Here is a 24,987-nt window from a genome sequence, read left to right as displayed (position 1 = left end):
CATTTTTCTGCAGATGGCATTCAAACCTGTTCACATTCAGTAACCAACAGTACGGGGGATCTATGAACACCACATTATCATACATTTGTGTCATGCACAGCCTGTTTCCTGTTTGTTTTCACTGTCAGTCTTCTGTTTGTAAGTGTCAGGGTTAGCTTTTCTCCTGAACAATGTCCAGTACCTAAAGTCGGAGTTCTTAGTGCCACAAAGGTCACTCTCCTTTGTCTTAGCTAATTCACAATAACAACTAGTACTAATCATATGTTGAACCTGATCTGGAGCGGTTTATAATTAGAGTTTTAGTTTAAAATTGGCTTCAAGAGCCATATTTTTGCTTTGATAATGTCTCTGATTGGCATAAGAAGCACTCAGTTGATGAATTTTATGCAGAAGAGTCACATTTCTTTTGGTTAAAGGTTGACTACACTGCAAATTCCACCACCAACAAAAAACAAATACTTGACAGCACAGTAAATTTGACTGTGTAGTGATGTCATTTGCACAGAGGCACTTTTGTTGGCTTACTTTAAGAGACAAAGGACTTCTGATTGGCTGGTAGTTTGAGGTAAAGCATTTGATTGGCCAATAAGCTACCGTTGAGTGCTCACTCACTTGATGCTGAAACCCATAGGGAACATATATAAAAGCGTGTACTGTGGGAGTGCTCAGCAGATCCACGAGTAGGTCCATCACTTGAACCTTCAACAGCTGAAAAATCTTGTACGGTAAGTAGAGAAAAGATTGCTTACTTTGGTTTTACTGAAAAATGTGCTGTCAGTCTTAGAAACAGCAGATTTTAAGAAGGTGGGTAAATCGGATAGTAGCTGGCACCCACTGGTGTGATGTTGTTAGGATGTCTCTGGTTTGCTGCTGTTAATTTTGCTAACACGGAAAGCTGGTGGTATAGTTTCTGGGGGAACATGCAGTTACTAATAACTCTCCTGCTTTCCTCCGCAACTTCAAGGACTTCAAGCAGAAAGGCAGTGAGTGTGTGAGAGAGAAAGGGGATTCATACAGCTGTGGATGTATGGAATAGAGAAAATCTTGTGAGCATATGTGGAAAACCCTCCAAAACAAATCACAAAACCTTTTCCTGATCATATTTAATTACCTTGTTTTGTATTGTATGTGTCTTCCACAGTGAATAATGATAATGTTCAAGCTGTGGACGCTTTTTCTTGCTTATGCCTTGATCATTTGCCAGATGTATGTCTCAGAGGCAGCTCCAACTAGGTGAGAACTGTGTTATTATTCCTATGAAAATAAAATATTGACCTTTAAAAAGTACGATAATCATCTGTATTTACATACATTATTACATGTTGCAAGCTGAATGAAATATTGCTACTTTAGTGTACTCCAGTAAAAAAACAAACAAACAATCACTTCACATAGTTTTTGGTTTACTTTGTGCGCTATTGTATTTACGCTGGACAACACCTATAATTTATGAGCAAGTGCATTGGCAGAGCCTGAGAGATCAATGCACTGTACAGTAATTGAATGTGTATTTTCAGAACCAGTAAGGAATCCATGTCAGATGGAGTCACACTATCAAATGATGACGCCCAAAGGTTGCTCAGAGCTATGAAGGAGTTCATGCAGATAACTTCAGAGGAGCAAGCCCAACAAACCGCTGATGGGAACAAGTATGACTCTTTTTAATCTATCTATCTATCTATCTATCTATCTATCTATCTATCTATCTATCTATCTATCTATCTATCTATCTATCTATCTATCTATCTATCTATCTATCTATCTATCTATCTATCTATCTATCTATCTATCTATCTATCTATCTATCTATCTATCTATCTATCTATCTATCATATTGTTACACTACACTTTTGGATAAGCCCAACAGCTCCAACTTTGTGTTTATTACTTAATAAGGTATAGAGTGAGATCTGTAAACATTTTCATTATCTGTTAATGCATGGACAGCAATTATTCATTCATCCATTCATTTCTTGAATGTTAAATGACATGCCTGGAACAGGAATAGGCCTGGAATAGGCGCAACACTGGAAAAGCATGATGTCATACATACAGGAACATGCATGATAGCCAGCCTTAGAGCAGATTATACCAATAGCATGAAAACATGCATAAGCTATTTTGGTTAATAAGATATCATTATATGCATTCAAAACCGTTAGCATGCCTTTGAAATATTAATTGAAGCTTTTCTGCTGGTGCATGACATTTCAGGGAAAAAAACCCATATGTCTGCATGTAAATAGTAATAATTATCTGCATGTTACTGTAAGCCTGTTTTTGCATGTTTGTCTCCATCTCTAACAGCTTGGATAGACCCATGTCTAAGCGCTGCACAGGCTTAAGCACTTGTGTGCTGGGAAAACTCTCCCAGGATATTCACAAACTACAAACCCATCCTCGCACTGACGTGGGAGCAGAAACACCCGGCAAGAAGAGAAGTCTATTTGAGAAATATGAAAACTACAGCAACTCTTACAATTGAAGCTCTCAGCGCTAGCCCATTTATGTTACATTTATCTGAGTCAACATTTTCTTGCAGATATATACGTTTACATGTATAGGATTGTATGTATTGTATGACCACCTTAAAACAAAGGGACAAAAAAAGCTTAAAGAGCTTAATGGCAGTGCTTACACTAGTTTTAGACAGCAAACTGAAGATTTCATCACCTATAAAGTTGTAGTAATTCTACAAAAAAATTTTCTTATGTAAATTTTTTTCCTGGCATTTTTCTCTTATAATAAATTCATATTTTACTTCAAAGCAGTTTTTCAGTGCCTTTAATTTGGTGTTCACAATTCCAGACTGTATTGTTTGCTTAATGTCTGTCACATACGTTTCCAGTCTTATCTTGAATACCATAATTTGCTGTCTTGTTTCTATTCCTTACAAGCAATGCAACAGCACAAAAGCGGGCATGCAACACAGCCACCTGTGTAACCCACCGCCTAGCAGACTATTTGAGTCGGTCTGGGGGACTTGGATACAGCAACTTTGTTCCCACCAACGTTGGTGCCCAGGCTTTTGGCAGACGGAAGCGGTTCATCTCTGTGTGAGCACATTGCCAGATAAACGGTATGTAGTCACTGGATACAATCGACTGCAGGTAAAAGATGGATAAAGCTTGCTGATCTGAAAAATGAAGTCAATAAAAAGTTCTTTAAAATCTGCATTCTTTCTAATTGCAAGCAGGGTGCAACTCTTTTGACTCCACAAAAGATATACAGTATGCATTATAAAGTCTATGTTAAAAACATTCAGTTCACCCGATGTACCATCTGATTGGTTTAAGGTCTTACTTGCAGATACACGTCTGAAATTTGGGACTTCACTGACCAGTGAGAGGCTATGTCCGTCTTTACATGGACTCCATGCTCTGTACTTCTTTTACGGCTGAACTCATCGGAGATTGAGCTGAAAATAAAGTATAAGAGAGGGAGTATGTCTGTGAAGGTTCTCAGTCATCCAGGTCATCGTAGTCTAAGGAGCTTGGAAAGGAAGGCGTCTGGACCTCTTTGAGTTGCTTGAAGACGTTTCACCTCTCATCTGAGAAGCTTCTTCAGTTCTAATTGAAGAAGCTTCTCGGATGAGAGGTGAAACGTCTTCAAGCAACTCAAAGAAGTCCAGACGCTTTTCTTTCCAAGCTCCTTAGACTAAGAGAGGGAGTAAACAAATTTAGTGTGTCAGAATAATCGTATTAAAACTCATTAATGTATTAATTCCTCCAGAAGATTAACTTTTGGTGTAATCTACTTCTGTAATCTAGTCATATTTTATTTTATTTTGCACTCTATTGTTAAAGTCTGATATAAAATCCTAAATTCACCGCAAAAATCTGGATCTTATACATCGTGTTGTGATTCACTGCAAGTTCAGAAAAGATAAACTTTTTTGTTTTGTCTTCTCTTTTTTTTTTAGGACAAAGTGCCTCTTTCCTTGGGTGACATCAACTTCATCATCAATCCATTTACACACTTCATAAACACTGACTGATGTCTTGTTTTCAGGCTAACAAACATTTCCATAGTATTGATGATTAATCTGTGCTTAAAACCAGAGAAATAACTACAGTTACAGAAAGGTAACTCAATAGGATAAAATAGAGTGGATTTCTTTCTGTCTCAGCCTGTGGCTCAGCTGCGCTTCTATTTTGTGCTGATGTATCCATCTACATTAAAACCACCTTCACCTTCTTGTGGATTGCTGTAAAACACTTTAATTAAATTATCGTGAAAAATACAAATGTAAAATGCAGGAATAAATTGTATTTTAGCTACATTAGACTCTACTGTCTTACTGTGTTGTTGATCGACTCATGGACAAAGAAATGTACAAAGAAATGTTGATTTGTTTTTAAAAAGGTGCAATTTAAGTTGTATTAAAAATATGAAGTTGGTTTCTTTCGGAAGCTGCTCCCTGTGGTCGCCACAGCGAATGAATCTGCATGTTGAGAAAACGAAACTATGCTCTTGATTCTTAATTAAAGAGTAAGTATTGAATTATGAGTTATACATTATTATTTCATTTTATCTTGTCATGTGACACAAAAGCAAGCACAACACTTGTGTTATTTCTTTCCTGTTGGCGGTTCACATTTTATTCTGGTGAGAAATAACTTACATAACTACATTAGCATCATTTGCCAACCAATCAATTGCCTTTGAAAATGGCATCATCTGGCAAACGTCCACAATAAAACCGATTGGCCTTTCCTGATCATATAGATCTAATCCTCTGAGACTTCTGCCTTTTTCTTTTCAGACTTTAGCTGCAGCAACCTTTTAAAGTTTTAGTCTAATTGAGCTATATTACTAAATTCACAGATAAAGTTGTTGTAATATAATGACAGCGCTTTAAGAATAAGGAGATGTACTTTTAGTGAAGAGGGCGTTTCTGTCAGACCAAACCATCCAAAAAAAAAATTTATGCTTTTCCCTTAACAGTTAAACGGGTTGAGTAGGTCTAAGTGGAACGTTAGAAATTAAGTAAACATGCTTATAAAAATAAAGCTCTACATAAGTTGACAGACTTTGAGAAAAAAGAAAGAACTAGCTAACTGTGTGGCAATAAATTGCAGAAAAGCTTTTGTTTGTGTTGATACACACTGACTGGCCACCTCATTAGGCACACCTATTTAACCATTACTATCTAATCAGCCAAACACATGGTAGGGACTCAATCAATACATGTAGGCTTCGAGCTGATAGCAAGGCAGTAGAATTCAGAAAACCACCAGTTGAAACCAAGATCTACAGAAAAGTATCAGCAAGAACCACAGTGACCATGTTCACTGAAAGCCTTCATTTTATATTATTTCACTTTCAATATGATAATTGTTACAAAAACCTTGAAGTTAACATGTGTAGTACACCCTATTACATATGTGCTTGCAGGAAATACTGTCTTAGAGGCCAAAAACACCTTGTCTTTAGCTCTACCTGAGCTCACCGTCTCTGTGTGTGTCTGTACATACTAGCCTTCTTGTAAACTGTGCCAGCGTCATCATCACTGCTGCTTTTGTGTTATCAGTCGGTTTGCTGAAAAAAATGGGAGTTGGGTAGGTTTATTGTTGTCAGACTTTTTATTCACATGCTACTCCTATCATCAAATTAATACTGGTCCACTGTTTTGAAGTCTTGGCTTTAAAATACGTGTTTATAAAAAAAACCCCCTCTTCTCTAGAATACACATTAAATTTGCTGTTAGCCAAATTTTGATTACTCATGCTGGTTTACTTGTGAGTTTTAATAGCATTAGCTAACATCTCGGCTAATGCTAACTGAATGCTCAGACAACATGAGCAGCAGGCTATGAAGTTTGGACCAAACTTCTGTTTGGTTTAGAGAAGTGTATTTTCCCCAGACAAAGTAAAAAAGTCTTATATATATATATATATATATATATATATATATATATATATATATATATATATATATATATATATATATATATTTTTTTTTTTTTTTTACTTTTTTTACTTGTATAGTAATGACATCATACCAGGAGGAGGCAAGTTCTAACTTAATTGCTGTACCATAAGTTAAAGATAATGCTGTGAAGAGGTGGGATAAAAAGGCCCAAGAAGACCCAAGAATAGTCCTTGCTCTTGTGAGGGAGGGAAGTTTCACCCAAAGGTAGTAAACTTATTTTAAATAGATTGCAAAAATGTGCTGCTAACAGAAACATGTTAACCCTTTATAGAAATACGTGGAATTTCACATTTTTAACCTTAGTGTGCTAGTGGAATTTATTGCAAGATTTGGTTTTTCTTTTTACTTTTGTGCCTTCCCGGGGGGGGGGGGGGGGCACAAGCTCAAGCTCAGCTAAGTTAACATATATAGTTCATGGCTCTGTAGAGTAAACATTTTTCTCCCAAAAAGTGTGTATGTGAAAATGTAGGACATATAAACTTAAAGGAACGTTTTGGAACATTTTTCTTGACTCACATGTGCAAGTTTGACAAATACAGTATAACATCAATAAAGAATCAAAGTGAAGTTCTGTCCAGTTCAAGGCAACAGCTTCATAGTGCTTTGTGAAGCTGATATAAGGTGGCAATAATCTCCAGTAAATTAATGTGGCTAAACATTTATGTATTTCTCTTCAAAGATTTAAATTCATTTCTTCAACATAGCATGTGTATATAGACCCAAATTCCAGTTGTGCTATTCTGTGTCATGGTACTTGATGGGCAGGCTTTCATTAAAGAGTCGACTAGACAGCTGCAAGAGAAAAGAGTACATTTTTGAGTCAATATCAATCCAACTTTGAAGGAAAACAGTAACAGTGAAGTGTAGATCTACTGAAAACAAACAAAAAAATTGACATGGAAAATCGTAAATGTTTAACAAGAAGTAAAAAAAATAGTGTTTTAACTACTGGTGTTAGCTGTTTTTTTCTTATACATAATTCAATCAAAACTAAATAAAACAGAAATATTGAACTACTAAATCAATTTTAGCAGTAAATAAAACTCACAAAAAATAAACAAAAAGCAAATACCAATATATGCAATTTGAGTATAATAAAAAAATACACATACATATGGTTATAAAACAAACAAAAGCACATATTTTAATATTTATAGCTTGACAATGTGCATAAGTGGATCCATATATAATTTTCTACTAACTTGTGGCAACATCAAATATACTGTTGAGTTCTACTGTAAACTTAAATAACACAAATGTGGCTTCATGGATCTGGTGTAAATATTGATTTACCATCATTTGACCCAGTTTTAGGTGAACAGGGCTTTCGATTAATATATAATGTTCCTTGTTATAAAGGCTATCATAAACATAAAGATGTGGGGTTAGGCATGGGCCAAAAACCCAGTTTCCTGAATTCTGGAAGGACAGTGAAGTCTTCAAATGCTCAGGGCCGCTGCTGATTGGTCAGATGCAATAATGTTACTATTTGTCATGTAACCTGATCGTTTTTTTTATTGGCTGAGATAAATCTATGTGGTACCACAACCTCACAGAGAGGGATGGGGAGGCCAGTTTTAATGTCCTTGAAGTTACCAAATTCCTTACCCAATAAAGAGTAGAATACATAAAAAAAATTAGACCTATTCTATGGCGGTTGGTGGTACATGTTGATATGCATTCTTGTAAAGGAAGTTGTTGTAAAGGAAGTTCAACATTGCCAGGCTCTCTTAATTGGTTTGACAAAACCTGAAACCTTGTTAAGCACACTTATCAACTTTTCTGTTAACCCAGGCTTTCTACTTCAGCCTGTGTGCATGCTTATGCAAAAAAGGGGGCGTTTGACAGTCATTTCTTCTTTCTTCTGCATAGAATTGATCTATTGAACCCTGCCTGCTTCAGTCAGACGTTATAAGGGAGCGGCTGATAGAGATCTATAAAGATTACAAAAAAATTTGTAGTTGCAAAATGCAACAGTGATGCTGTAAATAAGAGAGTAATGCTACGGATAGTGGTGTTAATCTTATGAATTCATGATCATCACAAGCCACTGTGCATAATGTATTTATATTTTACCCCTGAGTGCGCTCTCTGCTGCTGTTTATTTTTAACGCGACAGCTCTACGTTAGAGCTCCGTAACTTTAAAATGGATGCAATTTACAACATTACAGGTTACTTAGTGTGTTCATTTTTGACTCTGTCCCATAGCTTACTAAAGGATTTGGGCACCTCAACAGTTTTTCACCACATCAAAGTGAAATTAATTTTATTGATGGAATATTCTTGGTGATTAAATAGCCTAAAAATGTAGTCGATCAATTTTCTGATCTGTGTTTCTAGCAGTTGCAATTCCAGCGCTGTGAAACAGACTTAGCAGCAGATTAGAGCCAGTCATAAAAAAAACAAACACTTGTACACTTCCTGCTTTTTCTTTATGGTAAATTATCTAAACTTGGAAAAAAATTATAGGACCATAAAAATTAGCCTAACCACATTAATATAAAAAGTGAGCTCACATACTTTTATAAAAAAAAGAAAGTAATGCTTTAATAATGTGGCATGAAGCGCAAATTATTATGGATAGAGACAGCTTGAAAGGTCTTCTGACATAGAAACACCTGGATTAAATGATGCAGATCATTATGTCAATGTGGAGTACACACTGAGAGAATTACACAAGAGGAGGATCTAGGAACTAAATATCAATTCACCTTTATCACTAGAGTGCTGCCCCATTGATATGAGCTTCAGTGAATGTCTTTCTCTGTAGCGTTGCTATGTTTGTCAAATCATCGTTGTCATGTTCAAAACAATAACAAAGCAAAAAAAATCATAAAAACAGAAACTCCCAAAAGCATGACTTGCTAAAAGCGGTATCTTGCTAAGTATTCTCAGTTTATCTCTCGCCGGCAAATATTGATTTCAAATTATGACACTCTTACATAATTGTTTACAAGATAGTGAAAATGTTTTCTGTCTTGTCAAGATATGAGTGTACTTTGTATGTTCTGATGTCAGGCTAAGGTTGTGATAGTGCAAGGCTAGTAGGAAGGTGACTTGCTCTGAACTTGGTTTCGCTTGCCCACATTTAACGATGATGTTTGCTCTTTTTTTGTTGGTGTACGACTGGTGGCCGGTATGGTTGGAGCCGGGGCATGGATTACTGTGTCTTACTGTACCAGGATGATGCAAAGAAAACACTCCCAAAAAACAGTGCTTTGAATATCAAATATTGCCCTTTGGTTGTATAAGAGAATCCATGTAAAAAATATGCTCAATATAGACGGATATATATGCGTGTGTATATCGCTATATCTAGAAAACAAACCGAAAACAAAATAAAGCCAATCCCTAAGCTTTTTCTATGGGAGAGGGCGGGACTGTGCCTCATGTACAGTAGGCATTGATTGGATAATTAACTCATTGGGTTTTTCTACTCGTTTGTTTTTGCTAAACCAAAACATAGGGTCAGTAATTTTTGGTGGATAAGTGTTATTTAAAAAAATGAAAGTGTTTTTTTCATTTAAATAGATCAGAATGACTAAAGTTTTAGCCACTTGAGCAACCTTGACAAAAAATCTTATTGTCTCACCATTAGCTCTGTTTCTGCAGCCCTTTGTTCCAGAGTAAGAAGCATGATGTTGATTCATCATTTACTTGTGTCCTCCTTCGAGGCTAAATTTAGCCATCTTGTAATTATTAGTGACAAACTCAATAAATCTGACTTTTGCTCTTTTAGTCACATTTGTCTGAGATTAGGCCCTTGACTTTTACGGTTACTGTGTTGTAGCAGTAGTTAGTCTGTCCTTTTACTTCATAATGAAGGATATCCCCTGGAACCTGCTGTTCCAGACCTAACAGAACCCTAGAGTACTGCCACATTTCTCAAGCGTTCTTGTGTAACAGACCCTTAACTTCATGGCTGCTAGTCTTGGCTAATTGACATGTTTGTTGTACAAGTTGTTTGACTTCTTGATTCTAGTGTCTCTTTTGGGAGAATGTGCTTTTCTAAACTTGAAATATCAACAACAGGAGATTATTATGTGAATATACAGTGGTGTACAGAGACACTAATATGCACCGTGTATGCTGTCTGGTTCTGAACATTGTGAAATTCTAACTGGGTGTTATACAAAATGGAGAAAAGGTGGGTAACTCAGCTGAATGAAACTCAACCTAATCTAAGTGTTACTCACTGTTGTCTATCTGCAATCCATATTAAATGTATTTATCAACATTAAAATAAATATTAATAGTGGAAAATGCGTGTTTATGGAGAATAGCTGACAAAATGTGTGCACATGTTTTTTCCCTCCTTGTCTAAATATATTCTGGCATCATGTCAAGGTATAACATTAAAATACAAATGTTGAACTGCTAACATAATGTTAGGCCTGGATATGTGGTGTTTGCTGATTGTGTAGAGTATATATGAACAACTCACTACTCAGTGTTAATAATGGGATCATTTATAGCCAGCCAAGTCAATATCATTCAGCTGGAGACTTGATACATACTTCTTACTGGGAAAAAAGTACTAGGCCACCAAAACATTACACGTAAAGGAGCTGTTTGGCCTTGGAAATCTGTGCCATTAAACTCCTGCTTCAACATTTTTGTCCATCCATCCATCCATTCTCTTCCACTCATCCTTATCAGGGTTGTGATGGGGCTGGGCCTGTCCCAACTGCCATTGGGTGAGAGGCGGGTTCACCCTGGTAAGGTTGGCAATCTGATAGAGGGCTAATGTGCTGATATTTTCAGAGATTTGGAGCACTGGTGACTTTTGTGCACTGCACCACAACAACTATGCTCATAAATTCTATCTTGCTTAATGAGAAGTTTCTTATTTAGAACAACCAACGCTTTCACAAATATTGTTTGCTGTGCTATATGGACATCCTTCTTCTTTTTCTGGATGGCTTCTTCAGGATAGGCAAGAAAACTTGTAGTCATAGCCCCACCATGACGAAAAAAGTACTGCCATGTTTTCAGAATTTTGTAATCGAAGATGTCTAAATCAGAGGTTTTGGTTAAAAACCCTAGTATCGAAGAAGCAGGAAACCATAATGTTTAAAAAAAAGAAAGAAAGAAAGAAAGAAAGAAAGAAAGAAAGAAAGAAAGAAAGAAAAAATTAACATAATATACATAGAAGAGGAGAATTTCAGAATTTCTACATTTATAGAACCATAAATCTGAACATGACCTTTCTTACATTTAGAGTTCTCCCCTGAGCATTTATGAATCATACATATCTTGGTTGATTAGACAGAGGAGAGTTGGTCTACTCATAAATGTGAGTGGCCATGTGTAAACTCCCAATCAAAGCTAATGAGGGAGATGAGGGTGGGTGTGCGAGTTGGTTCAAAGTCTCAGTGGAGCTGAGATGCCACAACTTTTGAGCATCTGGGGACAAGCATCTGCCACGTTTGTCTCAACACCATCTGGATACAAAACTGGCACTCAGTTTTAATGCTGAAACAGTCACATATTTTCTTGTGTGTGCCAGCCAGTTGTTAGGTATACAGAACTGTTATGTAAAGCCTGACTGATACTGGTACTGATATTTGTTGGTTGATGGAATTATGAAAGTGTAAACACATTAAAGTATCATGAGACTTCTGATTGACAATGGCTGTATTTTTCAGCATGACAATGATCCAAGACACACTGCCAAAGCATGAAGTAAAAGGATACCTGGACAGAAAAACACAGTGTAAGATTATCAATCATGGATTGGCCACCCCACAGCCCAGACCTCAACATTATTGAAGCAATGTGAGATCATTCTGACAGAGAACTGAACAAAAAGCAGCCAACATCCAAAGAAGAGCTTTGAATGTCCTTCAAGAAGCCTGGAGAACTATTCCTGAAAACGGGTTAAAGAAATTACAATAACACTTTCCTAAGAGACTTCAGGCTGTGTTGATAAAAGTGGTCACACCAATTATTGACATTCAAGCTCAGCAGAATTTTGAAAACTATTTCTTGTTTGCACATGTTCCAATAAACTGCTGCACCAATTCCCATTTTCATAGGGGGTTGCTCAAGACTATGAAAATGTGCCTTAACATTACTGTAACAATGGTTGATAGTAGGCACACTTAAACCAGATCCTCATTGAAGTTGAAGTTACAGCTTGTCTTTAACGAAGCACAATTTGTCCTATTATGTAAAAAAAAAAAAAAATCACTGATTTCACCACCTATCATATTCTTTTAGCAACTTTCTTTTGAAAGCACAGATTTGAATTGAACTGGCTAAGCAGTCACCAGTTTTTACTCTGCAAGGATAATATTCAAGGATGATCTTTTTCTCTCGCTGCAGGCTCGCCTCTTACTGTGTGTACTCTGTTCAGTGAGTGGTTGAGAGAAAATACAGAAAGCATCTGTGAATGTGTTGTTCTTGTACTTTGCACTCATATGAAGGCTTGGACTTCTGTGAAGGAAAGAAAATAGTGAGAAAATGATATACAGGACAGCTCTAGCACCTCGGCTCTTCAAGGGCTGTGTTGTGTTGACACATAATTTGCATACTCTGCCCTACTTTGCTGTGAGCAATTACACTTGACAGAAAATGTCTTTAGATTAGCAGTATTGCTATGTACTGGTCTAAATTGGCTGTAGGTGTGAATAGACACGTGTGTTAAGCTGGTGATTAACTAGTGACCAGGACGGGGTGTACATTAGATTTCGCCTCATTGATAGCTGTGATAGGCTCCAACTGGAATAACATAAGTGGAAGATAATGTAAAGATGATTGGATGGTATCACCGTATTTCTGTACTGGTTTTTAGAAAAACTTATGCTATAGTTTTTAATACTGTCAGAAAACCGCATTAACAGTATTGCCAGTCTTTTGCCAAAGTGAAATACAATGTTGTATTGAGGTCAAGTATTATAGTCCACATGCATGAAAACACCAGTCTGCTGTATCGGCAGCGAAATCCTTTCTGCTGTGTTGTGTCTTTGAAGCAACAACTAGAGGTTTCCCTAGTGACTAAATAGTCATTTTTACAAATAAATAACTGAATAAGCAATGAAGTAGTCTAAACTAAAACACTATAAGTGTGTATAATCTTAGCCTTAGTAGCACTGGCCTTCTTTCCTTATAGGTTATTGTCAACATGATTATAATTAATGTGGTTTTTACAGTGATCAGATCATCATACCATACCATACCACCATACCAGTTTACTCTGACATATCAATACTGAATATGATCCAATAGGAACAGTTCGTTTCTTATCTATGTTTTTTTATTTATAAACCTTTCTAGTAGTGTCCAGCCATCACTCACACTGCATCAGGATATTTGCGGACGTTGAGACGTTTCTTAACATTATGTTTTGTGAAACTCACTAGGATTATTGTCCTGGTTAAAAATTTAAAATTCTTGTGATGTATTTTGGCAGTGGAGGAATCAACCAGATTTGCCCTGGCTTCTAACTATATAGTTGCTGGAATACAGCTGCCGCCTACTGTAGTTAGAACTAGACATTATGACATGGCTAAACTTTTAAAAATGTTTTAATTTTCTTGCCACATATTTGTATTTATACATTTAGAAATGTAGCAAATTTAATAGATCTTTTAAAATTGTTCTTTTCTTGATTGTTATATCTTTCCATTGACTGATAAGCGGTCAGGGTTTAATTTGAGGCACATAGTTTAACAGGCACATTTTCCACATGGATCACTGCATATCAAAATACACATGGCAACAAAAATCAGAGGGAAAAACACTGTCTCCTTCTCTTTGCAGTACAATGCCACCATGTGGCTCAAAATGTGTGTTGGTGCATCCAAAGTGCTTCACAACAATGGAGATGGCTGCTGTAATGTACATTTAGGATTATTGATGCAGAATGATATTTTTGAGAGGTTTAGCTGCCAGGACCAAACCTCACATGTTTGATTTCCAATTTATTTTTAAAAATGCAGAACAATACTAATCCAGCCAAATAATCTGATAACCTATGTGCAAAAGTTTTAATCTTTACTCATGTTACGTTCCCCTGAGGGGTCTAGGCAAGGAGGGGGAAGTAACAAAAGTGACCGGGTCAGAAAAAGGAGTCAAGGAGGCAAAAGGGTTAAATTAAAGAGTTTTATTAAAGTTTCAATTTATACTAACTAAAAGAGACGGACAAGCCGCTATCACCATTTAAGAAAACAAACAAAACTCAGGCGTTGGTCAATAAAGTAAAACGTAAGCCAAAAAGAAAGAGCAGCTCACTAGCTGAAAACCACCAAAAACACAGCTCACTAGCTGAAAACACAACAACAGCTCACAAGCTGTAACCACACTACTGGCACTCTGGCCCAGAGCTCACCTTTCCCTGGGCTTAAATCTCCTTGATTACTGACGAGAGTCAGCTGCACAAAAAGGAAAGGTGGCACCTCAGGCAGAAGAGGTAGTGTGACACGCCCACACAGGCACCTTCAGGAGGAGAGAGGCCCTGCTAGGGCCGTAACACTCAATTTGATTAAAATGCTTCGATTCTTCTCTGTTCAAGTCAAGATATTTCACATGCAAACACAACACAGGAGTAACGCAGTCAAATGGCATTGGTCAGGACAAATAATAATTAGACATACTGCAATTTTTCACATTTACAACAATAACTGTAAAACTGTTGGTAACCTGCACTTTGTTTCAGTCAAAGACTAAACAACCTTTATATGGAGTTGGCTAACCATCATCCTGTACACTTTATCATAAGCATATTTATCTTCATTTAAGGTTAATAGTGAGATTTTAGATTTCTACTAAACTCTTGTATTGTTAACTGCTGCTCCCACAGTGTGTCTTTTGGCTTGTCTCCCTCCCCTCACCCTCAACTGGTCAAGGTGGATGGCTGCCCCTCCCTGAGCCTGGTTCTCCTTTTTCTTTTTTCTTTCCAACTGTCTCCAAGTGCTTGCTCATAGGGCGTTTTGTCTTTATTTTGGTAGTATCTTTGCTTTACATATACTGTATAGTGCCTTGAGATGACTATTATTGTGAATTAGTGTGATATAAATACAATTAATCTGAATCTGTTACAGTGAGATAACAAATCTTTCTCATAAATTCTAAACTGCTCACGTAGACATGGACCACTGGGTCATCTGTGCATCAGTGTTACATGTGTGACACCTTGCGTTGGATTGAATTTGTCCTATCAGTGAGGTCTTGGTTTGCCAAATACACAGCTGTAAGTGTTCCCAGCTCCAAAAACATATTCTGCCAGCTTGAAGGGCCTTTTCAATAATACAACACTTTCATATTATATTCATAATGTGCTACAGTGAACAGTGAGCCCAAGTCTGCTGGGTTTAATTTAACGTAATTTTAGGGCCTAATTTGGCTTCCTACATGTCAGTGGTAATGAAACGTTTGTATTTGATCTAGATACCCTCCAGTTAGATTTTCAAGATTTCGAGATGAACTTTGTGCATAATATTAAATTCAAAGAGAAAAATAATCCCATGGCTTTTAATTGTGCAACAGAAAAATGAAAACTTAGATATCAAAGAGGTGAAAAAAATACAGGGGAGCTATTGTAAGATTTATAATGGCCTACTATTATTTTTCTTACCTTAATAATATAGTCTTTTTATATATGAAACGCTAATAACGAGTGCCACTTACATGTGTACTGTAAATCCTTATGGTCATTAACTTAAGTAGTCAGTGCTGAGAGTTTCTCCAAAGACTGAACTAACTTCATAAAAACTTATTGCTATACGTTTGTAAAAAGCAAAGCTTTTATTTTAATAGTGTAATGTATCTTCATGTACACTAGATGGCAGCAAACAGCCATACTACCCCACTTTTCAACTCATCAGTTTTATGTTTATCAAAGAGAATGAAAACAGTATTCTGCCTTTTTTTTAATATCCTAATTTTGATCTTATTTCGTTTTTGGATTTATACTTTACAGAATGGATAAAATGATTTTCTCTTCCTGAAGTAAAACTGTCCAGTCAAATAACCTATTCAACCAGAAAGGAGTGTGGTAACTAAATCAAAATGACAAAACTGATAACTGACATCTCTGTGATGAGCAAAATTAACATCAAACGGCGGTGTGTTGTTTCATTCAGCTTTTTTCATACCTCGAGAGTCGAGTCTTCATGAGGTATAAATTAAAAGCATTTAGCCAGTTTCACAAGAAAATCAGAATGAAGTCAGTTTATCGGTATAGCATTGAATGAGCGTATTGTGGTACTGCTGTTTAGGATTATAATACCTCTGAATGCCTATGATACTTAAGTATGACCTTAACACCGAAGTTATCAAATGCAAGCTAGCATAGCTCTTTTTAGGTTGATCTCAAATCATCAGTCATTCTTTCTGAAGGCCCCCTTTGTAAGCATAGGAATGCCCTGTGTATACTCTGAAAAGGAAAGCAGGCTTCCTGTTCTGATATGCACGCTCCTGCTGTTCATCTGTTTAATTGTAAGTGACAGAAGGATTTATAAAGAACTATGTCTGATAAAGATGCCTTTCTGATATTCCCTTAAAGAAGACACACACAACATGTAGTCCTAATTGTTAGACTTCTCATTAGGGCAGTGTCATGGGACCTCGCTGGATAATGAAATAGCTGTAATTCTTTGACAGTCGTCTTGTGTGTCTCCTGATCGTACGTGAATATTGAGCAGCTTGTGATAATTTTGCACCACAACTGGCTATATTGCCTCCAGCCTATATAAATATATTGACGACTTCTGCGCACCAGATTGTGTATAGAGATTCAGTGGTTGTCAAATATTTGGAGCAAACATCTGGAAAAATCTATCTTATATTGTGATATTTCAATAGTAATGATCAGTTTGTTATTAATTTTCATAGCGCTATACAAGTAAAATTATTATAAAATTAGGAACTGAAAAAGTTGAACTGCATGAATCTGCATGATCCTGAAATATAAATCTTTATAGCTCTTGCCATCTTACTCCTTAAAAGTAACAATATGTTTAAAGCCTGGATGGTTTAAAACACAACTGCTTTATAAATCAGCCATTGCAGATACATCCCTATTACCACGGTGTACTCACACTTCGCTCAATTGTACAGCGAGAACAACATCACTCGTCCCACCTTTGGCCTTAACATTACACAGCACACAGTACAGATAGATGTTCATATGCTGCTCATATTGTCTTCCAGCCACACTTTTAACTTCAAAGACTTGCTCACCCTTGTGTCTCAGGAGGAATGGAGGCACCATAGCAGCCAGCTTTCACTGCCTTGCATGGTTAACTATGACTGCAGGCTGGAGCACCACCCCATGCCTTCTATACCAGAGTGGAGGTGGTGGAAGGGAGAGTTGGTGTCCTGTACCTCCACAGCACACTGGTTTGGGCCATACCACTGCAGAATCTGACCCCTGCATTATGCAACCTATTATAAGACTACCTCTCTGCTTGCAGCATAGGTAGTCTGCGTACTGAGTTGTTCTTGACGAGGATGGCTAAACATAGATTTTTAATGAGAATATCATCCACTGTCTAATCATAAAGAAGACTAGGTTTGCATATCAGATGGAGAGTTTTTAAAAAGAAGGTTTTAATTGCATAACTTTGAAAGGGAACATCACACGGTCTAAAATCGATGAAAATTAAACTTTCTCTCTTTCTTTTTAGATTTTTAAAAGATGTCAGCGCCTGTGATGTATTTGTAGACACATTCATGCTCTGCTCAGGTCGGGAAAGTGTCCTCCCGGTTGAAATGGTGATGTTCAGCTCAAAGGAACAATGTGGTGGATTTACTTTATTATGAACAAAGCCTTTGTCTGAGGTGCTCACATACTGAACAGGGGTCCAGAGTCCAGGAGCAGCTTTGAACTATCAGGTCAAAGACATCACAGAACTGACGCACTGTTTCGCATTCATCTTGTACCTCACACAGGAGGCCCGTCACATTTGTCCTTTTGATTGTTCTCCATTTCTTTAAAGGTCTGGCTGGAACCATAGGTCATCTGGAGGCTTTTATGTAGAGAAAAACAAACGCTGCGCTCTTACTTTTGCTCTACATTTTTTTGGGTAAGAACTGCACAGGGGTGGCGGCTTCCACGTGTTAGCATCGCTCCCCACGGCAGAAAAACACAATTGAAATTACAGCTTTAAACCAAAACAACAGATTATCATTTCAAATAAAAAAAGCCCACATTTTAATTGAAAAATAGAAAAGGCTTTGCTCTTATCAATAGAAAGGTGGGCTTAGATATGAAATCCTCCGCCATGAAATATGCAAAGCAAGCCCACCACAGAGAATAGCTGAAAACACAGGTTCTTTTGATGTTAAGTCCTTTGGTTGTGCATGTCTTCATTCAACTAGCCCGTGGATGTTTTAACCTTCTCTAAAACTTGCTCCAGCACCGCACTCTCCCTCTCTACATCAGAGTAATGTGGGTCTGCAGATCTGCCCATGATTTTTATTTCATGAACACTGTATTTCTCTTTGCTGAGGTTTATAAGTGCCCACCGTAGCATTTATTATTCTCAGTTCACTATCCCGGTTATGATTGTTGACACCAACAACCTGTTATGACTGCTGTTAACATTGCAGGCGCTTTTCCTGCTTTGGCTTTCTCGCACAATGTTTTGATGGCCTCATTTCTGTTTTATTGACTGGTTTAAGCTGGGCATGGTTCGCTAACTTAATTAATTCTTAAAATACAACAACAAAAAACCTATTGTGGACACTGAATTCTTATCAATAAAATAAGAAGTTAGTTTATCTGCAGCTAAAAATGTTTTCTATACGCAGACAGGCACATACGCATCCACTTGTCTCTCTGTCTCACATAAACAAAGTAATCCAAATGGGACTAATAATCAATCAGCCGTGGAACACGTATCCTTTGACTCCAGGCTATTATTGCTTGGTTGAGCCTATGTGTGTTGTGCAGTATTGACTGCTCGCGTTTTGATAATCCATTCTCAGATGAGAGGAAGCATATGAGGCCACTGAACATCATAAAGGGCTAGATGAAACACAATGCTTCATATGCTAGAGCAGATAATTACAGAAAACATCACCTTCACTCACTCTGTACAATTCCCTCCTCCTCCTCACTTCCCTTGTGATGTTACAGAGGTCTGCTTTGGGAACTGTAAGGACCAGACAAAGTCCCAGCATTGAACCAGACACTGCTGCTCTTACAGGCTTTCGACGCTCCCAAAGCAAAAACTCGGGATTAGTTAGTATTCACTGGACATAACAAGGCCTTTGATGTAGCCAGTATTCTCTTTACTCACCAGGAGCATCAACATTTAATGAGACCTGATATCAGCCTTTTTAGGAGCTGTGAATATTTCAGATAAAAGCAAATTGTATTCACCAATACAAACAGACTGTGAGGTGGTCAGAGGTTCATTGTCACCTGTGTGTTCCAAGTGATATACTGGAGCTATGCCTTTGTGTAATGGGATATGTTCATTAAAACAGACCCATTTCACTCCCTCTTAATCAGCACCACACATGTCATGGGAGCACAGTGCCTGGAGCTAAAAACTAGTGCATAATTTATAACTCCAGGTCAGGCTGTGCAATGAGTGCATATTATCTCAACAAAGATGCATTACTCTCCCATCATTTCATATTTACAATTATGTCTTGATGCAAAGTCAATTTAGCACACAATAGTTCAACAATCAGGCAGACTAGATTTCAGCATGTAAATATTAAATGGCACAGCGCACATTTCAGTACAGACTTAAATTAGATCCTGATAAAGGCACCTTTCCTTTCTCAAAGTCTTCAGCAGCTGCCTAACACAACTTATCTGTGTGTGTGTGTGTGTGTGTGTCTGTGTGAGAGAGACAGAGAGTGTGCAAGAAAGTGTCACAGTGAGCTGTGACACTGCAGGTGTTTAAACTGTGGTGATGTAATTGGTCACAAGGGGAATAGAAACAAGAGCTTCACAGTCCTTGATTTGATCCCTTGGTTATTGATTTCTCAGTCTGCTTCTAACAGAAATAATTGCCACATGTAATGTATTATTCAATTACAAGACACTGCTCTCAAGTTTGGGTTTGATGGTCCTTTTTGAATCGCTGAGACCTATAGATAATTCAACACTGTCAGCCTATTAAGCAGCGTGAATATTAATAGGTATGCGTTAATCCTGCCTATTTATTAGCAACCGTGACATTCACCAGCACTCAAAATTTCCCATTTTCAGCCTTTGTATAGTTGAAGGGAGCAGGGTTAACTTTCAGGCATACAGTTATCCTGGCTGTGGTTTATAGGAAGTGAACTTACTTTAACTGTCCTTTGAAGACAAATCAGAATAATTAACACCACCCTATTGTTCACACGATGCGTGTGTATGGGCAGCCTAACAGCAAGAAACATTTGCAGTTCTATTTTTCTATATTTATGTGGCAATATTTATGAGGTTGCTACTATTTCATGATGATGGGGTGGGGCCTCAGTATTTGTTTATGGTGGAGTTGGTTTACGTTTTTAGCTGTTTTTTATACCCTCAACAATGATGCAATAAATGATAGATTTAATAGGTGAGAGCAACCAGTGGTGTTGACCAGCTTCCCTTCTGGCTGAGGATAATACCGAGTGCTTCATTCAGCTCTGAAGAAAAATCAGTAATCGTGTTGAAATCACTAGCTCGCCAAAACTGTGCAGCACTGTGTGACACAGTTTTAATGATCAGCCATCCAGCACTTGTTTACAGCTTGGCTTCCCAGTTATGTTCTGTTAATACCCACTCCTGTTAATATTTATCGTCAGTCTTAATTGGTTTGATGTCACTACACTGGCGCTGTTGTCGGCTTGCTTGTTGAGCTGGCCTCGGTGTTGTTTCAAAGTCTTTATTATCTTGACAGTTGAGTCCTGTTCATTAAACTTTCACTTTCCATTTTCATCAGTGTGAGGCTGATTCTGTAAATGCAAGAGGGCTGTGGAAAAGTCAAACCCTGCAAGCGATCACAGGGGAGGTGCATAGTCTGTATAAATTATCAGGAATATGAACCCGATCGAAGATGTTAATTGCACGAATGCTTAGTTATGTGGGGAATTGCCGTGCATTTCATGCAGCGATAATAAAAATGAATTTTTGAACAAAGGGATCTTAAAATAATATCTAATCTACAGAGAATAACCACATCAAACGAATAATTCAAAGCTTTGAATTTTATCTTTGTGGTCCGAAATGTTAAGCACTAGCCTTGTGAATATTGTACTCGATTCAAGTTTGTCAAAGGGAAAAAACAAAACCAGAGTTAATTAACAGTTATTACGGGCCTTTTCAACTTTAATTTGACTTTCAAATATTAGTTCTTATATATAAACTATGCTTCTGGCGTCTGCAAATTAGCTTAGTGTATCTCCTCTAATTAGGCCTCATTGAACCCAAGCTAACCCACACACAATAACATAAATAATTCAGCAGCATAAGATGCATTTAAGAGTATTCATTAGCTTGCATTTCATTCACATTATAATAATTTGAAACACTTCACCTTTGCAGTTTATTAAAACAATAATCTTAGGTCAGAAGAAAATTCAATGATGAGGTGATCATGAATATTAAAATGAGAGTAAATTTAATGGATTTCATTGGGGTTTGGAGAAGTTCTCGTTTGTTTAAGTCGTGATAATATATAAATAAAATATATAAGCCATAATATTTAAACTGTAATAATTAATTCTAAAGGTCTGTATTATTACTATAAATTAGATTGAGCTTGATTGACCCACTCACTTGTCAATGGACTCTGTCTCTCTGTCTCTCTCTCACTCCCTTTATACATATCTATCCATCTATCTATCTATCTATCCATCCATCCATCCATCCATCCATCCATCCATCCATCCATCCATCCATCCATCCATCCATCCATCCATCCATCTATCTATCTATCTATCTATCTATCTATCTATCTATCTATCTATCTATCTATCTATCTATCTATCTATCTATCTATCTATCTATCTATCTATCTATCTATCTATCTATCTATCTATCTATCTATCTATCTATCTATCTATCTATATATATATATATGAGAGAGAGAGAGATGGATAGATATAACAGATCACTGTGACATGTAAAACAATGTTCACAATATTTAATCGATTAACTGACTCCTGTTGTTCTTGCCCAGTAAATAACCTCATATAAACGCCACTTTTTTTTTGTCAGTAATTAAAAAAAAAAAAGGTTTAGAAAAACCTGCCTCTAAGCCAGCATGCTTTTGACTCCTCCACCCACTTGCCCTCCCATTTCCATCCTCCTGCCATCTTTTTCTGTCAACAGTGATTTTGCCTCTTGCCACTGATCAAACGCACCTGCCAAACCCTTCTAACATTCCCGAGCATGTTCACTAATTACCCACAAAGCCTTGCAGATTTATACTCCTAATGGGGAATTTGCCTCAAATCGGGGGCAGGGTTGTACTGCATTACAATGGTATTTATTTGCTCATCTGGGGGAGGGCCTCTAGGGATAATGTGATTATAAATGTTTTAAGGCAAATAAACTTGTTATTTTTTCATGACTATACTGTTCTGAATAAGTATCAACCCCTTTGTACTCTTCATTTTTCAAAGGCTAAAAACGACTACAGAACAAAAAAAAAGACATTGTTATAATTATGTCTTGATTTACATTGTTAAAGGACTTGAACCCTACAAAGGCATGGCAACATCATCAGGGAGATCAAGAACAAAGCTTAGCGCTTTTAGAGTCTTCTTGTTTCAGTGTAATTATAAAAAAGAGCCTTTTAACTGTACAGTTACAGGATACAAGATGGATTATGTATTTAGCAAATGGCTAATTACTTTTATGTTTAAAACACTGCAGTTGGTACAATGGATACCACACACACACACCCTCAAATAAAAAATAGCATCAAACCCACAGCCATCAATTTTAATGCGTTTTGTAAGAATCTGAAAGTTGTTTATTTCCTTCCTCTGAGTTATTTAATGGTAATATGCTTCCAGATTAATTTAATAGTGTTAACAACAATAAACTCATATTTAGTTGTGCTTGAACTTGAATTGTGCTGATAAAGCAAATAGTCCCAGCAGTTTTAATGTGGGTTAGGTTTACAACAAATATAGATTATTGGATGATATTAACTATATGCTGATATATTAAATCTGCATTTATGATAGCTGCTAAATGACCATTTAAAATGTAAAGCAGATGTTGGCGAAACACTTGCTGTGGTAGAAGTGACTCATCTGTCAATCAGAAGGTCAAGGGTTCAATCCCTGACTATTTCTGCCTGCATGTCAAAGTATCCTTGGGCCAGATACTGAACCCTGGGCTTCCTATGGATGCATCCATGTGTGTGCACAAATGCTAGACAGCTTGTTTAGGTATAGATAAAAGGGCTGTATGTGTGATTGGATGAATGAAGCTTTCAGTGTTAAATTATAATCGAAAAGCACTATATAAGAACAAGCTGAGTCAAGCAGAGCTTTAAGTAATCCACAACTTGCAGTGACAATAAAACAAGTGTATTGTCATAATGTCTTTGTAAAGACCTTTAATAAAAAACTTCACATAACAAATGTTAAATATATATGAAATCGGCAAATAGATCGCATTTTTAAATCGCCAAATCTCCATATTGATATCAGTCATAAAACTCCAATATGTGTCTGACTTAAGTGCGCACACTGTGTTTATCTGTTTGTTTCTGCGTCCCTAAGCCTGGAGATAAATGTGGTTGTGGGTTTTTGTTACATTTTTTTTCCAGCCACAAATACTTGTGCTGAACTGTTTTCATGGCAAGTAAATGCAAGTAAATTTTTGTTTTTAAATCTGTCACCTGGTCACTGTCATTAACATTCAGCTGGGCTTAATCGTTGTCTTGCAAAGACATTCCTTTGCAGTACATTTTTATACAAACTCAGCCATACCTAGACAGTAAAAAATGTAGGTGAATATGTGCGTACGATATGAAAATACTATTTTCCAGGTGTGCTTACTCATGCAGTTTATAATTTACATACTTTAGTAAGCTAAATTGTGTAGCTTATTGAACATGAAAGACTTATTAATGTTTGCTCTGAAGGGGTTGAGGTCAGCTGAACTGTTGCTTCACATGTAAAAACATTTATTCATCTTGAAAAAAAGTCCAACTGAGCCCTGAGTCTGGCGGAGACCTCACTATTGAGGGCTTCATCTGGGTCTAGTCAGTTGGTATAAGCATCAAATATCATTTTGTCAGGAGAAAGCAGTCACTAGGGAGAGTGTTTACTGCCTATCCATTTAAAAGAGAAGCAAGTTTTCCTCAAGCCTGCTGCTTTCTGCATGGTTAGTTCCCCAATGCTGCTCTAATGGAAGGCAGCCCACTCTGCCAGTTCTCAGCAGCGGTAACAGCAGCATCGCGTGGGGAGAGCATGAACGTGTTTGGGAGAAGTGCTTGAATGCTCCTCAAAACAAACAAGCCTGACTTTCTGCTTCCATTGTTAGTAGAGAGGAAAAAGGAAACATGAGGGCATTAAGATACCCAATTTTAAGTCAGTATTTTTTTTATAGATTAATGTGCAGTTTGAGTCTATTCATCAGTCTGTTCCAATTATTACCAGATTTCCCAGTTTTAGCACAGTTTATTATTTTTTTTTACAAGAAGAGTAGAATCATAATAGATCTGAGGCCTCCTTTGCTAACTTTTATAAAAATTTTTAAATCCAATCATAACGTTTTATTAGCATTTGTCCTCCTGTTCAAGCAGTTGTAAGACGTTCTTCTGTCTGTGGATGTCTGTAGCAGTTCCATCAAGACATTCAAAAAACCCTTATTTTTTGCGAACTTTGCATGTTAAATTTTCACGACAGTCATTCAGACACTCATGTGAATGTACTCACGCTTTTACAGCATTGGACCAGCGTTTTTAATTTTATCCACATTGGCACTTGTGTCTAAAATGTTCATTGGATTTGGAGGAAATGGAAAGAAGAAGTGTGGACCAAAGGTGTTGAGCATGGGCACGTACTTACACATGAGGAATAGCAATAAATGGAGATATATATTTTCAAGACCAACCTATTAACATTGTGAGAGTGGAAGGGCCCAAAGTCAAGAT

General features: G+C 37.0%; 1 protein-coding gene across 2 annotated transcripts; it reads left to right on the top strand.

Moving 5' to 3' along the window:
• The first annotated feature begins 674 nt into the window (after window positions 1-674).
• calca (calcitonin/calcitonin-related polypeptide, alpha) lies at window positions 675-4,399 on the top strand. Of its 2 annotated transcripts, XM_026165618.1 has the most exons (5): window positions 675-725; window positions 1,142-1,233; window positions 1,518-1,649; window positions 2,898-3,079; window positions 3,923-4,399. In XM_026165618.1, the coding sequence occupies exons 2-4, from the start codon at window positions 1,148-1,150 to the stop codon at window positions 3,058-3,060; spliced, it is 381 nt and encodes a 126-aa protein (XP_026021403.1). In that variant the 5' UTR covers window positions 675-725; window positions 1,142-1,147; the 3' UTR covers window positions 3,061-3,079; window positions 3,923-4,399. The 2 variants fall into 2 exon arrangements, with proteins under 2 accessions (XP_026021403.1, XP_026021321.1); XM_026165536.1 differs by lacking the exons at window positions 2,898-3,079; window positions 3,923-4,399 and adding an exon at window positions 2,308-2,664.
• The last annotated feature ends 20,588 nt before the right edge of the window (window positions 4,400-24,987 follow it).

The sequence above is a fragment of the Astatotilapia calliptera genome, chromosome 1 (assembly GCF_900246225.1).
Source record: "Astatotilapia calliptera chromosome 1, fAstCal1.2, whole genome shotgun sequence".
Lineage (NCBI taxonomy): Eukaryota > Metazoa > Chordata > Actinopteri > Cichliformes > Cichlidae > Astatotilapia > Astatotilapia calliptera.
Note: the sequence above shows the minus strand (reverse complement) of the source record. Positions and strands in the feature narration are given on the sequence as shown.